We start from the raw sequence: 13,666 nt of genomic DNA on the forward strand, positions 1-13,666 counted from the left end.
TAGACACGGCCAGTAGAGACATCTAGGCATTTAACGCCCTTGTGCATGTCACTGTAGCCAATGAAAACACATTTCTTAGACCTAAACATAAGTTTGCGGTTGTTGTAAGGTCGAAGATTGGACCAACAAGCACATCCAAACACACGAAGAGAAGTGTAGTCTGGTTTGGTATAGAGGGGGTTTTCTGTAGGTGTTTCATTGTTGATGACACGACTTGGAAGCATGTTAATGATGTGGACAGCAGTGAGGAAAGCCTCATCCCAAAACTTTAGTGGCATGGAGGCGCCAGCAAGGAGGGCTAAGCCAACTTCTACAATGTGACGATGTTTGCGTTCTGCCGACCCATTTTGCTGATGGGCGTGTGGGCAAGACACATGATGAGAGATACCAAGTTGTTGAAAAAATGAGTTTAGCTTCTCATACTGACCTCCCCAATCAGATTGGAGGGCAAGTATTTTACTATCAAACTGACGTTCAACGAGTGCTTGAAAGTTACGAAAAACTTGAAATACTTCAGATCGTTTTGTAAGAAGATAGATCCATGAATATTTGTTATAGTCATCGATGAAGCTCACATAGTACATGTGTCTACTGACAGAGGACGGGGAAGGACCCCACACATCGGAAAAAATAAGTTGCAATGGTTTGGTAGAAACACTAGTAGAGATCGGATATGGCAACTGATGACTTTTTGCTCTTTGGCATGAATCACAAATAGTTTCAACATCACGCTCTCCAACACATGGGAGCTTATTTTTCCTAAGCACTCGCTCAACTAAAGAAAAAGCTGCATGTCCTAAACGATCATGCCACCGTGTGGAAGATAGTTTGGTGGCACTAAAAACTTATTTATTGAACCTTCTTCGAAGCTCCGAAATCAAAGGGTAGAGCCCACAAACGCATCTACCTCGGTACAGTACCTTCCTCGTTACCTGATCCTTGATCAAAAAGAAGAACGGGTGAAACTCGAGGAAGACATGATTATCAATGGCAATGCGGTGAACGGAGAGAAGGTTTTTAGATGCACTAGGGACATGCAAAAAAATTCGAAGATGAATTGGACGATGCGGGGTTTTAATAATTGAGTGACCAACATGACGAATTTTCATACCTTCTCCACTTGCGGTGTGGATGTGGTCTTGGCCGCGGTACTTCTCACACATGGTCACCTTCTCGAGTTCGCCGTTGATGTGGTTTGTAGCGCCATTGTCCATGTACCAGTTTGTGTCCACGCCGTACGACCCATCAGCCGCAGCAGCCACCTTCTCATCCTGAGAGTCATCATCATCGTCGTCGAACCTGTACCAGCAATCCTTGGCCGAGTGGCCAAGTTTGCCACAGATCTGACATTTGACAGCATCAGGGCGCGAGCGATTGGAGTTGTTGCGGCGGCCCTGGTTGGTGTTGGAGGAGGTCGTTCGCCACCACCGTTGTTGCCACGGTGGTTGTTACTAGTGTTGGGGCCGCCATTGTGCCTGCCCCGGCCGCGCCCACGATGACGTGAACCGCCACCACGACCGCGCATGGCCGCGTTGGCGGAGGACTTGAAGCCGCCGCCAGAGTGACCCCCTTGGTAGAGGGCAACCCGCTGGTCGAAGTTACTGATCATGGTGAACAGATCGTCGAGCGAGATGGGCGTGACGCGGGCATCGAGCGCGGAGACGAGGGGCTGGTACTTCATGTCGAGGGCGGCGATGATGTAGGAGACGAGTTCACCATCTCCGAGCGGCTTGCCAGCAGCCGCGAGCTCATCTGAAAGTGAGCGCATGTGCCTGAAGAAGCTCGCCACGGGCTGTGTCCCCTTCTGCACATTGGCGAGGGCGACACGGATGTTGTTGACGCGGGACAGAGACTGGGACGAAAACATGTTCGCCAGTTCTGTTCAGAGATCTTGCGCATGATCGATCGTGGTGACCTGCACAAGGACCTCCTTGGAGAGATTATTGAGAAGGTATCCAAGTACCTGTTGTTCTTCACGGATCCAGATCGGATGAAGGGGGTTTGGTATGGTCTCCTCCTTCCCGTCCTTGTCCTTGATGACGACGAGTTTGGCCGTCTCAGGCATGGAGCCGTCAACATACCCGAAGAAGCCCGCACCACGGAGTTGCGGCGTGACTTGAGTCCGCCAGAGGATGTAGTTGGTGCGGGTCAACTTCTCGGTGACCTGACCAGAGAGGTTGGCCGGTGCAGCGCTGGAGGAGGCGGCCATGGTGGTAGCGGAGGTGGTGATGGGGATGGTAGATGGGATGTGGTGGAAGAGTTAGGCTGATACCATGTGAAAATTTGGGTTTAACGTCGTGTCTTCGTCTAACCGACGGCTACGTGTTAATATACTGGGGCGCGACTCCCAGATCATATACATGATTGAGATTATAACTTGGGGTACAAGAAATAAGAGGATAGAGAGATAGAGTTGTTACAAAGATAAACATACTAACAACCTGGACTATCCTAGCCGGGCTCCCCTTGGAACGTATGCCAACAGTCTGTCACGACTGGGCACATAATGCGTTGCTTAACACAGGGAAGCATTTTCCTTGTGACCACATGGTTCTTTGTTCGTTCTCGACGCCAACTTCTCTCACAGCCGAATCCCTGGTAGTCCAACCACATCATATTATACTAGCGACCGTGATGGTCCTGACGAATCTGTGGCCCAAACTGATTATCACGAGACAGCCCAATAACGGCTCCTGGAGGTCAATGTTCAGATCAGCGGCGGCAAAACGGCCGCGGCCGTCTGCTAGCTGCTTCTTCTGACGCGTCTTGCTGCCAGCGTGACGTGGCCTGTGGCCAGCCAATTGCTGACAGCGTGAAGTACTTAGTTTGCCATGTGAGGACGATTAAAGCTATGTTTCAATGCTAATATTGCTACTAGTAACCAAGCAGCTCCTATTTAATTACAGGAGCATGCATGCATCCCCTGGACAGTCAAAACACGGCAGTCTGCTGGTGCGAACTAACAAATTTGTTAACTCCTCAAAATAGTATCTTTTGAGGATTTAGGGCATCTCGAACGCTAACCCGTAAAACAGACACACTATCCGTCCACGAACAGCATACGGGAGTCGGTTATCCAATCATGTCCCTTAAATAGACAACAAATTCAGACAACACAGGTAGGCCAGAAGGACCTAATGACAAAGCATATGTGTTATAAGGAGTGATCCAATTGATAGTGGGCCAAGCGGATCTTCGCATGGTGTCCGGACTCCCACAAAGTCACCCCCACCCCCCGAGTTTGCTTCCTCTTTGATTGTTCGCAGTATTAGTTTTTAATGATTGGTTTACGTCAAAGTTAATTGATGTTTTCCCTAGCTTTTTTTATAAACAAAATGTGTCGATATAAGAAATATATCAATTACACCCAGCATCAACATGATGTAAAAGAGCTACTCAAGACAATAAGGATGCACACATCCAAATTAACTAGTGAAAACATTTGATTGATCGAAATCATGATGAATCCAGAAGAGTCATGGACGTGGTGTCCATCGTGTTTAGCAGGTTAAGGGGATGTGCAGCACTAAAGAAGTACATTTTGAGTGCAAGTATGCTTTTGGCTCTGCCTTCTTGTGCATGATGTGGTCCTGGATAACTTTTATTTTTTTGCATGGGAGTGCTCCACGCCTAGTTTCCTATCTTTTTTACTGTTTTACTCCCTTTGTCCAGGAATCCAGGATTTCCAAAATAATTAATTGCTAGATTTTAGATGCTATAAGGGAAGGCATAGGTTATTTGTATGCTTCCACAAAATTTGTTGTCCTCACTCTGATCACCTAGATTGCAATGCAGCTCATTAGACACCTGGATGGAGGGAGTAGTACATTGTATTTATACATGGTCATTAATGAAACTAGGGAGAGATCCCCTTCTTCAAAAATAAATAATCAATCGCAGCCAAAGAGGAAGCATCTTAGCTTGGGGTTGGAGAGAGCAAACGTGTGACAATTCATCAATTTGGCCAAAAAGTTAGCCCGATAGGTGCCGGTGGTTGCTATGGTAGTTTTTTTTCCGCAAAAATAACTACCATAGCAACAACGTTATAACAAGTATGATGACCTGCCGTACATCAATACTTCATTCGTCCCATATTAGTTGTCGCTCAAACGGATGTACCTAGCACCGAAATACATCCATTTCAGGAGTTATTTACCCAAAACCACCACACTTGAGGCTAGGGTAACAATTTGGTACCAGATTTGTGCCAGGGCACAAAAAAACACCGGAATTGTGCCTAACATGTAACGCGGAGCACTGATGCTGGGATTTGGTCGCAAACACAGCCAAACCGACAAGTAGGGCCCGCCTGTCAGGCTGACGTGGCGAAGATCAAGCACATAAAAAAAGTGTTGACTAGGTGAGGTGGCAGATGAGATGCATGTCCCGCTTGTGAGCATCTTTATTTCTTTGATGCATTGCATCGAGCAGCTTGTGAGCATCCGAGCATCTCTACGCCATGCGAGCCGAGAGCTCCATAGCCATGGAAGCCGAGCCCCTGCTCAAGCTTGCTCCAGGCTGCCTCGGCCTCTTCTCTACACGTCACGAACCCTCGAATCCCGCTGCCGCCCGCCGACATGGACGGCCGAGCCGAGAGCTCCATGACCACCATGGCCACGGCAACCGAGCCCTGCTCGAGCTAGCCCAGGGCCACATCACGCTTGGCGTCGGCGTGCTGGCCTGCGGGCAGGGCCAGCAAGGACACACAGCTCCTGCTCTGCCTCCTGGGCAGGGCAACTGCGTCGGGCGGCGCCACGGGCGGCCGCCATGGACGACGACGAGCATGACCTCGCCTTCTTCTTCACGCATGTGTGCTCATTCATGGCGTCGGCGTGTCCGAGCACTCATACATGCTCAAGGTGAGCCACTCGCCCCTTCCCCACGCAGCCACAACTTGGCCCGCCTGACACCTTGTCCGCGCCGCCGTCGTATGACAGCTTCGGCAAGGTGTCCACCACCTTGGTAATTGGTAGGAGGATAGGAAGAGCCGCGTGAGCCTGCGGACAGGATGGAGAAGTCCGACTCGCCGTTCCTCTGGTCGCTGCTCCGGCGTGGCCATGGCGTATTGTGCCTTCACGTATTGTGCCTTTTTCAATGGCTAGAGGGTGAACGCAGACAAGGTGTTTGATGGAATGCTCCAGAGAAAAAATGTTGTGAAGAAGATGACTTTCTAGTCATTGACAGGTAGGGCCCACGTCTTATTTGCCACATCAGTTGGTCAAACTTTTTGGTCTTCGCCACGTCAGCCCGACAGGCGGGCCCTACTTGTCGGTTTGGCTGTTTTCGCGATCAAATCCCAGCATCAGTGCTCCGCGTTACATGTTAGACACAATTTTGGTGGTTTTTTGTGCCCTGGCACAAATCTGGTACCAAGTTGTTACCCTAGCCCCAAGTGTGGTGGTTTCGGGTAAATAACTCCCATTTCAGCAACTACTAATATGTGATGCAGGGACTAAATATATACAATACGTACAATAATGCAGCTCTAATATTTACACATGGGGTCATGGATCACACATCAGAGCCGAGAAGATGAGACTGCGATGTTGAGGTTCAAGTCAAGGTTCAGATCAGCGGCGGCCTCAGGGCGACGCTGGCCACCGGCACCTCGACCCCTTGCCAGCGCGGCGGCCTCCTCAGTGGCCATGCTCGAGATGTCAGCGTCACTGGTCGCTTCTGACTCCCCACACCGGCCGATTGACAATGTTAGGTCACACCCCGCTGCTGGTAGCTGCTTCTTCTGCCGCATCTTGTCAACGATGTGACGTGACCAACCGGTCGCCTGCAACAACGTACATGGTTAACTAGCCATGTCAAGAAAATTTAACATGTGTTTGAGTGCTTGTATAATATTGCTAGTAATCAAGCAACTAATATTGCACATCTAGCTAGAAGCTTCATCTTTGTTAGAAAACCTATATAGCACATGCATGTATGGTCGATGGTAAGTAAGAAAGATATCAATATGAGTAATATTTGCTTCCTCTAGATTGGTTCATATATTATTTTTTACTGGTCTAAGTTCATTCATGCTTGTCTCTAGCCTTTTATATTTATAAAAACCATGTTAATATCAAAAAAATATCAATTACACGCAAGCTCTGCATGAGCACAATGTCAAGAGCTAGTCAAGACATCAGACAAGTACACAATCAAATTAATTTGTGAAATGCTTGATCACTAGTAGTTACTCCAACCTTCTCTGGTGTAATTAGCATGCCGGTGGAGTTCCATGGCAGCCGCTTGCTACTCTCCTCCCAGCTCCTAGAAACCTCTTCTATCGATGTTCTGTATAATGAGATATAGCTGGCATGTTTAATAAACTCAATAATACACACATTGACACATTTGAACTTCAATTAAGAACCGGATTGATGATGCAATTATGGTAGTACTCACATTTGGCACGGCGGCAACGTCGAGCGGTGGCCGCGGCGAAACATGACGTTAGAGGGAGCGTTGATCCTGTCTGAAGACGCTGTTCTTGTGTTGTTGCCATCGATGCAATGATCATGGCAACGATTCACTGACGTGTGGGGTGGGTTATTGTTGTTGTTGTTGTTGCTAGAGCTTGACCTATACATCTGCAAATGGACCAAGTTTTGAAATAATTAAGAGAAATTAGTCAAGAAGTTGGGGTGCAGAAACAACTCATACACATTTAAGAGACTGTGAAATTAATGGTGATCGTGCATCAACTGATGGAGAGGCCAGGTATATCTCCTTGCGAATAAAAATCATGCGATAGTAAGAAAGTACCTGAAGATGGCTCTTGATGTGAGATATGCTGACCCCCTTTGTGCCCATCAGCTGAAGAATTCGCTTTGGTGTTGCCTCTGCGCAGACCAAGGGAGGAGAGAATTGATGTCAGCGTATATACCGGATCATCGACCGGCCGTGAAGGAAAGAACTAAAAATTGATAATCTTGGACATGGTTAAGTTGTGCACAATAGCTATATGTAACTTGACTGAATTTGTAATTTGGGTAAGTGGACTTTGTGGGAGGAGAAACAGTTGAAGGAGGAAGAAAGCTGGGGGAAGAAGAAAGAAGGACGACCAGGCAACTTATCCATAGCCGATCCCTAAGTTGTGACGAGAGTACTTGATGAATGGCAGATAAAGGATGTACTTAACATACAAATTGTAGACTTCTATAGGCGGAAAAGATCGATTAAAATCATGATGAATACTGTTTATTTTGGCAAAACGGCAGTTCCGCTGTCACCTATTACCAAAGTCTCGCTGGCCAATGGTGGTGGTCATCTTCGTCGTCAGAGACGGCCGGCCAGAGGCTTGGTGATCGGATCTCGAGATCCATTATCTAGTCCCGGCTGCGAGTTGGGGAGACATGGTTGCCGGTGAAAACCAAGCCGTTGGCAGGCGATGGCGGCGTTATACGCCGTTACCTTGATGGAGGCATCGTCGTGTAACTATTGTCGACCCACTCGTGCTGCTCTAGGGGAAACCCTAGGATCTGGTGTTCCAGATCGGACGATGGCGGCACTGTGGTGTCATTTCTCTCTTGGAAGTATCGTTTGTGGAGCAGCGCTGGAAGTCAGAGGCAGGAGGTGGAGCGGCTTCGTCTTGCACGAAGCTTCGGTGGAGATGTTAAGTCATGCCTGACTGACAGGTGCTACGCTTTGTCATGCCTAGTCGGCAGGTGCTACGCACGACAGATCTTCCAAAGACTTCAAGTTGTGTCGGCTGGTGGTACTCGGCAGCATGGTGCTGAGTTGTATCAGTGGCGACCGCGACATGCACAGCTGTTTGCGCGCAGGGAGGAGGTGCCGTTGGGCGCCGTCGTGGCGTCGACTAAAGCTAGACCGAGCAAGGTTGATGCATCAGTACAGTTCTGAAGATGGGGCGGTGGCAGTTGGCGGCGGAGGCCTCCGAGAGCACGCCGGACCGCCGAGACCCATGCCCGGCATGGGTCCTGGATGGGTCCTCAGGTCTTAGATGTTAGGTTTGGCTGCGATGTCTGTTTGGTATTAGGCCCAGTCTATCTGCGCCCCTTCATCAACTCGATAGGTGTAGCAATAGTTTGTTGCTTAGACGGCGGCTTTAGTCTTACTATGGTATTAATTTGTAAGGTCCTGTGAGAATAATTAATAAAGTGACCGTATGCATCGCCCAGATGTAGAGGCCGGGGGTCATCCTTATTTTCTAAAAAAAAAACTATTACCAAAGTCAGCCAATATTGAAGGAGAGATTAAGGAGAAATAAAGCAGCGCGAAGACGATAGTACTGCCATTTATCATTTCTGTTAATCAATTTAATAATGCATACATATCACGGGGGGCTTTCTATCATTCCTTCCTGCCATGAACTTGAACCAAATCCGGCGTAATTAACCTACCGCACGACTAAAGCAAAAACCACCCTTAAATCGGTCCATATGCACAATATTTGACAGGTGATCCTCCGGCAGTGCAAATCAGTGAAATCCATGCATGCAATGCAACTTCGCAATTATCGCGCGCGAGAGAGAGAGAGAAGCAAGAACTGACCGTCCTGGCCGCCGAGGCAGTCGACGGCCTCGATGAACTGCCGGTGCAGCTCCTCCGTCCACCGCATCCGTGGCTCGTCGGACCGGTTGTACTGCCGGACGTCTCTCCTCTCGAACCCTCTCATATTTGCACAGATATGTCTCTCAGCTAGAGCTCACCCTTCAACTCGGTCTGATTCTGATTCCCAAGCTTCTGGTACACAATTACACACACAGCTGATGATGCTACACCAGAATCAAGTCCAATATATATGTATAGAGAGAGAGAAAGAGAAAGAGAGAGAGTGAGAGTTTTGGTTTGGCCTAACAATGATGAACTTGAAGCCCAGTACAATTTTTTAAGTACAACCGTACTTCATATAGAGCGGATATATGGAATGTGTGGATCAAAGAAAGCGAGAGAGAGAAAGAGAGATGGCTGACTTTGCTGACCTAGTCTAGTCAAACATCCATGCTCACTTAACTTGCTACCTCTCAGAAAGGTAGCACCTAGAGAACACAGGCCAGGAAGAATTGATAGGAACAAGCCCAAATTGGAGAAAAAGTGGCATGTCCATGTCCACGACACAGCCAACTAGTACTCCCTCCGGTCCTTTTTACTCTGCACATTGGATTTGTCAAAAGTCAAAGTTTGCTAAGTTTGACCAAATTTATATTAGAAATTATTAGCATCTATAATATCTAATAAATATAATATAAAAATATATTCCAAGATGAATCTAATGATATTGGTGTTGTTATGTGAATGTCTATAATATTTTATATAAACTTGGTCAAAGTTGGATGAGATTGACTTCGGACAAACCTAATATGCAGAGTAAAAAGGACTGGAGGGAGTACTACAATTTTTTTTAACGAAAATGCTGATGGAGCAGCTTTTCATTGATATAGGGGGGGAGGGGGGTTGAAGAAAGTTAATTTACAGCATTGTTACATGATCAGGCCTGCACAAGTTGTACATGGCATCTCCGTTTCCTGCACTAAGATGTCCTAGTCTGGTTCTCTTGGTCTGTTGAGGAGGGAGATGGCCTTACCCCGTCCCGCCCTTTGCCAGACTGCTGCCTCTTCAATCAATCATTCAACTACGGTCCTTTGTGGCGATGGCTGGTTTCTGAATATCCGTGCGTTGCGTTCGTTCCATAATGACCACCAGACCAGCTGTACGAATGCACTCCATGGCTTCCTTGCTGATGAAGAAATGAGGCCATTGGACTGCTCGATCCAAGTCCCCAGGGAGGTTGTAGCGGAGGATGGAGCGAGGCCCGGATGAAGGTTGCAGCGAGCGATGATATCTTGCCAAATTCGGATGGATACGGGGCAGGAAGCTAGCAGGTGCGCGATATCCTCCATTGGCCCATTGCAAAGAGAGCAAGACGGATTGTGAGGCCAGCCTTTCCTCGCAAGGACATCGGCTGTGTTGCATCGTCCCAGCAGCGCCAACCACGCAAAAAGTTTGCATTTGCCCGGTGCATCAGATTTCCAAAGGAATGCAGCCCAAGATGGCCGAGTGCAGCCCTCAAACTGAATCTTGTATGCCGATCTCGCCGTGTACACGCCGTCTGCTGTCCATTTCCATTGGACACGGTCATGTTCTTGAGTTAATTGAGTATTTTGGATTGCCTCCCACAATTTCAGAAATTCCCTCGTCGCCTGAGCCAAGAGGTTGGCTTTTAGGTGCCGGATTCATCTGTTGTTCTCCAAGGCCTGCGCAACGGTGAGGTTTTTCCTGGTGCAATGTTGGAACAACACCGGGAAGGTGTCCTGTAGATTGATGCCCTTATACCACGGCTCCTTCCAAAAGAGAATGTGGTCGCCCTTGCCCAGCTGGAAGTCAACAGACGCGTTGAATAGAGATCTAACCGATGAGTCGATAGGCAACTCCAGCCCCTACCATGCTTTGGTGCCGTCGTTCCAGGAGAGCCACAGCCACCTCATCCGTAGGGCGCGACTTTGGGCTGTCAGGTTGGTGATGCCGAGCCCTCCAAACTCTTTTGGTCGACAGACAGTACCCCAGTTGACGAGGCATTTGCCTCCGGCCGCCACCTCGCTGCCCTCCCAGAGGAATCCACGATGAACCTTGTCGATCAGCTTAGCCAGCCACCCAGGTAGTATCAATGCGAGCATTTGAAAAATCGGCATCGCCGAGAGCACTGTCTTGACCAGATCCAGCCGCCCATCAAGGGAAAGAAAGGCAAGCTTCCACCCCTTCATCCTTGCAATGAGCTTGTCGCAGATCGGCTGTAAGTCATTCTTCTTTAGCTTCTTGTCCGTCAGTGGCATGTCCAGATAAGTGCAGGGAAATTCTTTGATGGGGCAGCCCAAGTCCTGCAGCAGTTGTTGGAGGTCGATCCCATTGCAGCAGATCGTGGAGACCGAAGATTTTGCAAAGTTGGTGTGTAGGCCCGTAGCTTCACCGAAGAGCTTGAGAATTTGTGCCAGTGCCAGTACCTCCTTGCGGCATGTTTGATGAACAAGATTGCATCGTCTGCATACAGTGAGAGCCTGAAGGGTAGTTGTTGACTATCGATCGGTCCCAAAATCCCGGCCGTCACCGCCTTGTCGATGAGCATAGCAAGGCAATCCATGACCAGTACGAACAGTAGCGGTGATAGTGGGTCTCCCTGCCTCAGTCCCTTCACTAAATTGATCGGTTCCGATAGATCACCATTGACCAGGATCCTTGTCGAAGAGGAGCTGAGGAGTGCTGACAAACAGTTGGTGAATCCTCTCCCAAAACCTCTTGCAGCAAGTAGCTCAAGCAGGAACTCCCATGAAACGGTATCGAAGGCGCGTTGGATGTCTAGCTTCACCATTATCGCCAGCGTGTTCGCACGCCGGAGAGCTTTGGCCAGCCCGCTGACATAACAGAAGTTGTCGTGGATGGCGCGCCCTTTGATAAACACATTCTGGCAAGGGCCGACCAGCTCATTCATCCGGCGCTGCATCCTCGTGGCCATAATCTTGGTGATTAGTTTGGCGAAGCTACAGACAAGGCTGATGGGTCTGAAGTCTTTTGTGGTCAGGGCCTCTGCATTCTTTGGGAGGAGGATCATAGTAGCTTGGTTCAGCCGATGCAGGTGCGTCGATGCGTTCGCTTGTACGGCCCGGGCGGCCCTTGTCAGATCCTCTTTGATTATGGGCCAACACCGCTTATAGAACAAGCCTGTAAACCCATCAGGCCCTGGGGCACTGTATCCATCCAACTCCTTGATGTTCACCAGGATTTCTTCCTCCGTGATAGCCTCGTCCATCTCTACAAGGTTTAGTCTTGTGTATCCAATCCTGGCAGGTTCAGTTTCCTGGAGCGGGGTTCCTTTGCTCCGAAAATAGGCTCGAAAAAGGAGTGGAAAGCCTTCACTTTTGCATCTTGGTCTGTGATGATCAGCCCGTCGACCTATAACTTGATGATGAAGTTCTTTCTCCTTCTGGCTGATGCTTTCGCTTTGAAGAATTTTGCGCCTGCGTCTCCCTCTTTAATGCCATTCACTCTCGATTTCTCCCGCCAGATGGCTCTGTCAAGCGTTGCATACCCTAGCCTCTGCATCTTCAAGGCGGCACGGAGTTGTCTCTCTGCTGTTGACAAGGGTCGAAGATCCATGGCCCGGTCAAGCTGGCCAATGATCTCGCTTGTAATGGCCGCTTTCAGTTTGATGTCGTTGCAGAATTGGCCTTGCCATTGTTTCAAAGCTTTAGCTGTGGCCGCAAGCCTTCCTGCAAATTGGCCGACCGGATCCCCCGACGTCGGCGCCCCATGCCAAGCCCCTTGAACTACCTCATCGAAGCCGTCAAGTTTCACCCAGTGGTTCTGGAATCTGAATGTTCTGCGCTGACGGAAAGCAATCTCACAGTTGAGGAGGAGAGGACAGTGGTCGGATATGTCCGAGGATAAAGCTTCGAGCATGCAGTTGGGCATTGCCTCCTCCCAGTCTCCATTGATGAGAACTCTGTCCAGCTTCACCATCGTAGCGTTTGGTTGCTCGTTGCTCCACGTATATCTACAGCCATGGAGATATAGGTCCTTCAGTTGAAGTTCATTGATGAAGTTTCTGAAGACTGTGATGCAGCATCTGTTGATCCTCTGGTTGTTCTTGTCGGCTGCGCCGGCGATGAGGTTGAAATCGCCGACCAGCGCCAGGGCAGTGCCATTGGGATACTGCCCTGAATAGTGTCTTTGAGCTCCCAAAGGAATGCAATCTTTTCCTCCCAGATCTGCGGACCATATACCCCAATCACACCCACTGGGGTTCCCTTGGCATCTTTTCCCACAGCCACCACCATGTACCCCTGAACTGCAATGGTGGTCATGGAGTAGTAGTCGCCCTTCCATGCCAATAACACACCTCCTCTTGACCCAACAGTCGGCAGGTATGCAAACTCAGAGAATTCTGTGCCACAACATTGGTTCACCATGGCTCTGTCGATAAAAGATAGCTTTGTTTCTTGTAAACATACTAGGGATACATTGTTCCGGTACAGCACCTCCTTAACTACTGTTCTCCTAGCCGGGTTGTTCAAACCCCTCACGTTCCATACAATCCAGTTGTTTTCCATAGGTAAATTGCTCGACTAACGGCAGCCTTTCCGCCCTAGGCGGAGGCCAGCACTGGCACGGCCGAGCCTCTCTTGCCCGCCCTTGCAAGCGAGGCAAGGGCCTCTATCTGAACAGGTGAGAGTGGTTCATCAAAGGCTCTTCTGTACTCAAGCAGGCGTTGCTCTTCTGTCTCGCCACGCTCTGGTATGGCAAGTCCCCTTCTGGACATGACCAGCTTCCTTGCCTGCTCCATGATGTTGCCTTGGTTCTCCGGGAACAGCTTCTTCTTGCTTGAGAGGCGGTAGCTGCGCCTGGTGGCCGTTCCGGGTGGCTTGGCTGGGCGGCGGGGGCGGCCGCGCTTGGCCGTTGGTGCATGCAGAATGGCGGGCTCAACTGGAGTTGCCACTAGTTCCAGGAAGTGTGCCGTTGCTTGCTCGTGGGTGATTGGTTGGAAGATCAGCCCATCATTGGCCTCCTTTGGATTCTCCTCCCGGTCCCCCCCAGCAATGTGGCCCCCCCTGCCATCACAGCTAGTGGGACCCGGCAGGCGCGTGGGCATCGGGGTCAGCGGCCCGTGCAGATCAGCCGACCCAGCGTCGTCCTTGGCCGGCATCGGTCCGCCCGCCCG

At 49.6% G+C, this 13,666-nt stretch overlaps 1 protein-coding gene across 1 annotated transcript; it reads right to left on the reverse strand.

Moving 5' to 3' along the window:
* Positions 1-5,518: 5,518 nt before the first annotated feature.
* Positions 5,519-8,675, reverse strand: LOC119328587. The gene is made up of 5 exons (XM_037601572.1): positions 8,509-8,675; positions 6,760-6,836; positions 6,400-6,584; positions 6,198-6,288; positions 5,519-5,782 (listed from the first exon to the last, which is right to left on the reverse strand). Exons 1-5 carry the CDS (start codon positions 8,630-8,632, stop codon positions 5,519-5,521), a joined length of 741 nt encoding a protein of 246 aa, XP_037457469.1. The 5' UTR covers positions 8,633-8,675.
* Positions 8,676-13,666: the final 4,991 nt, after the last annotated feature.

This window comes from Triticum dicoccoides, chromosome 7A (genome assembly GCF_002162155.2).
Source record: "Triticum dicoccoides isolate Atlit2015 ecotype Zavitan chromosome 7A, WEW_v2.0, whole genome shotgun sequence".
Lineage (NCBI taxonomy): Eukaryota > Viridiplantae > Streptophyta > Magnoliopsida > Poales > Poaceae > Triticum > Triticum dicoccoides.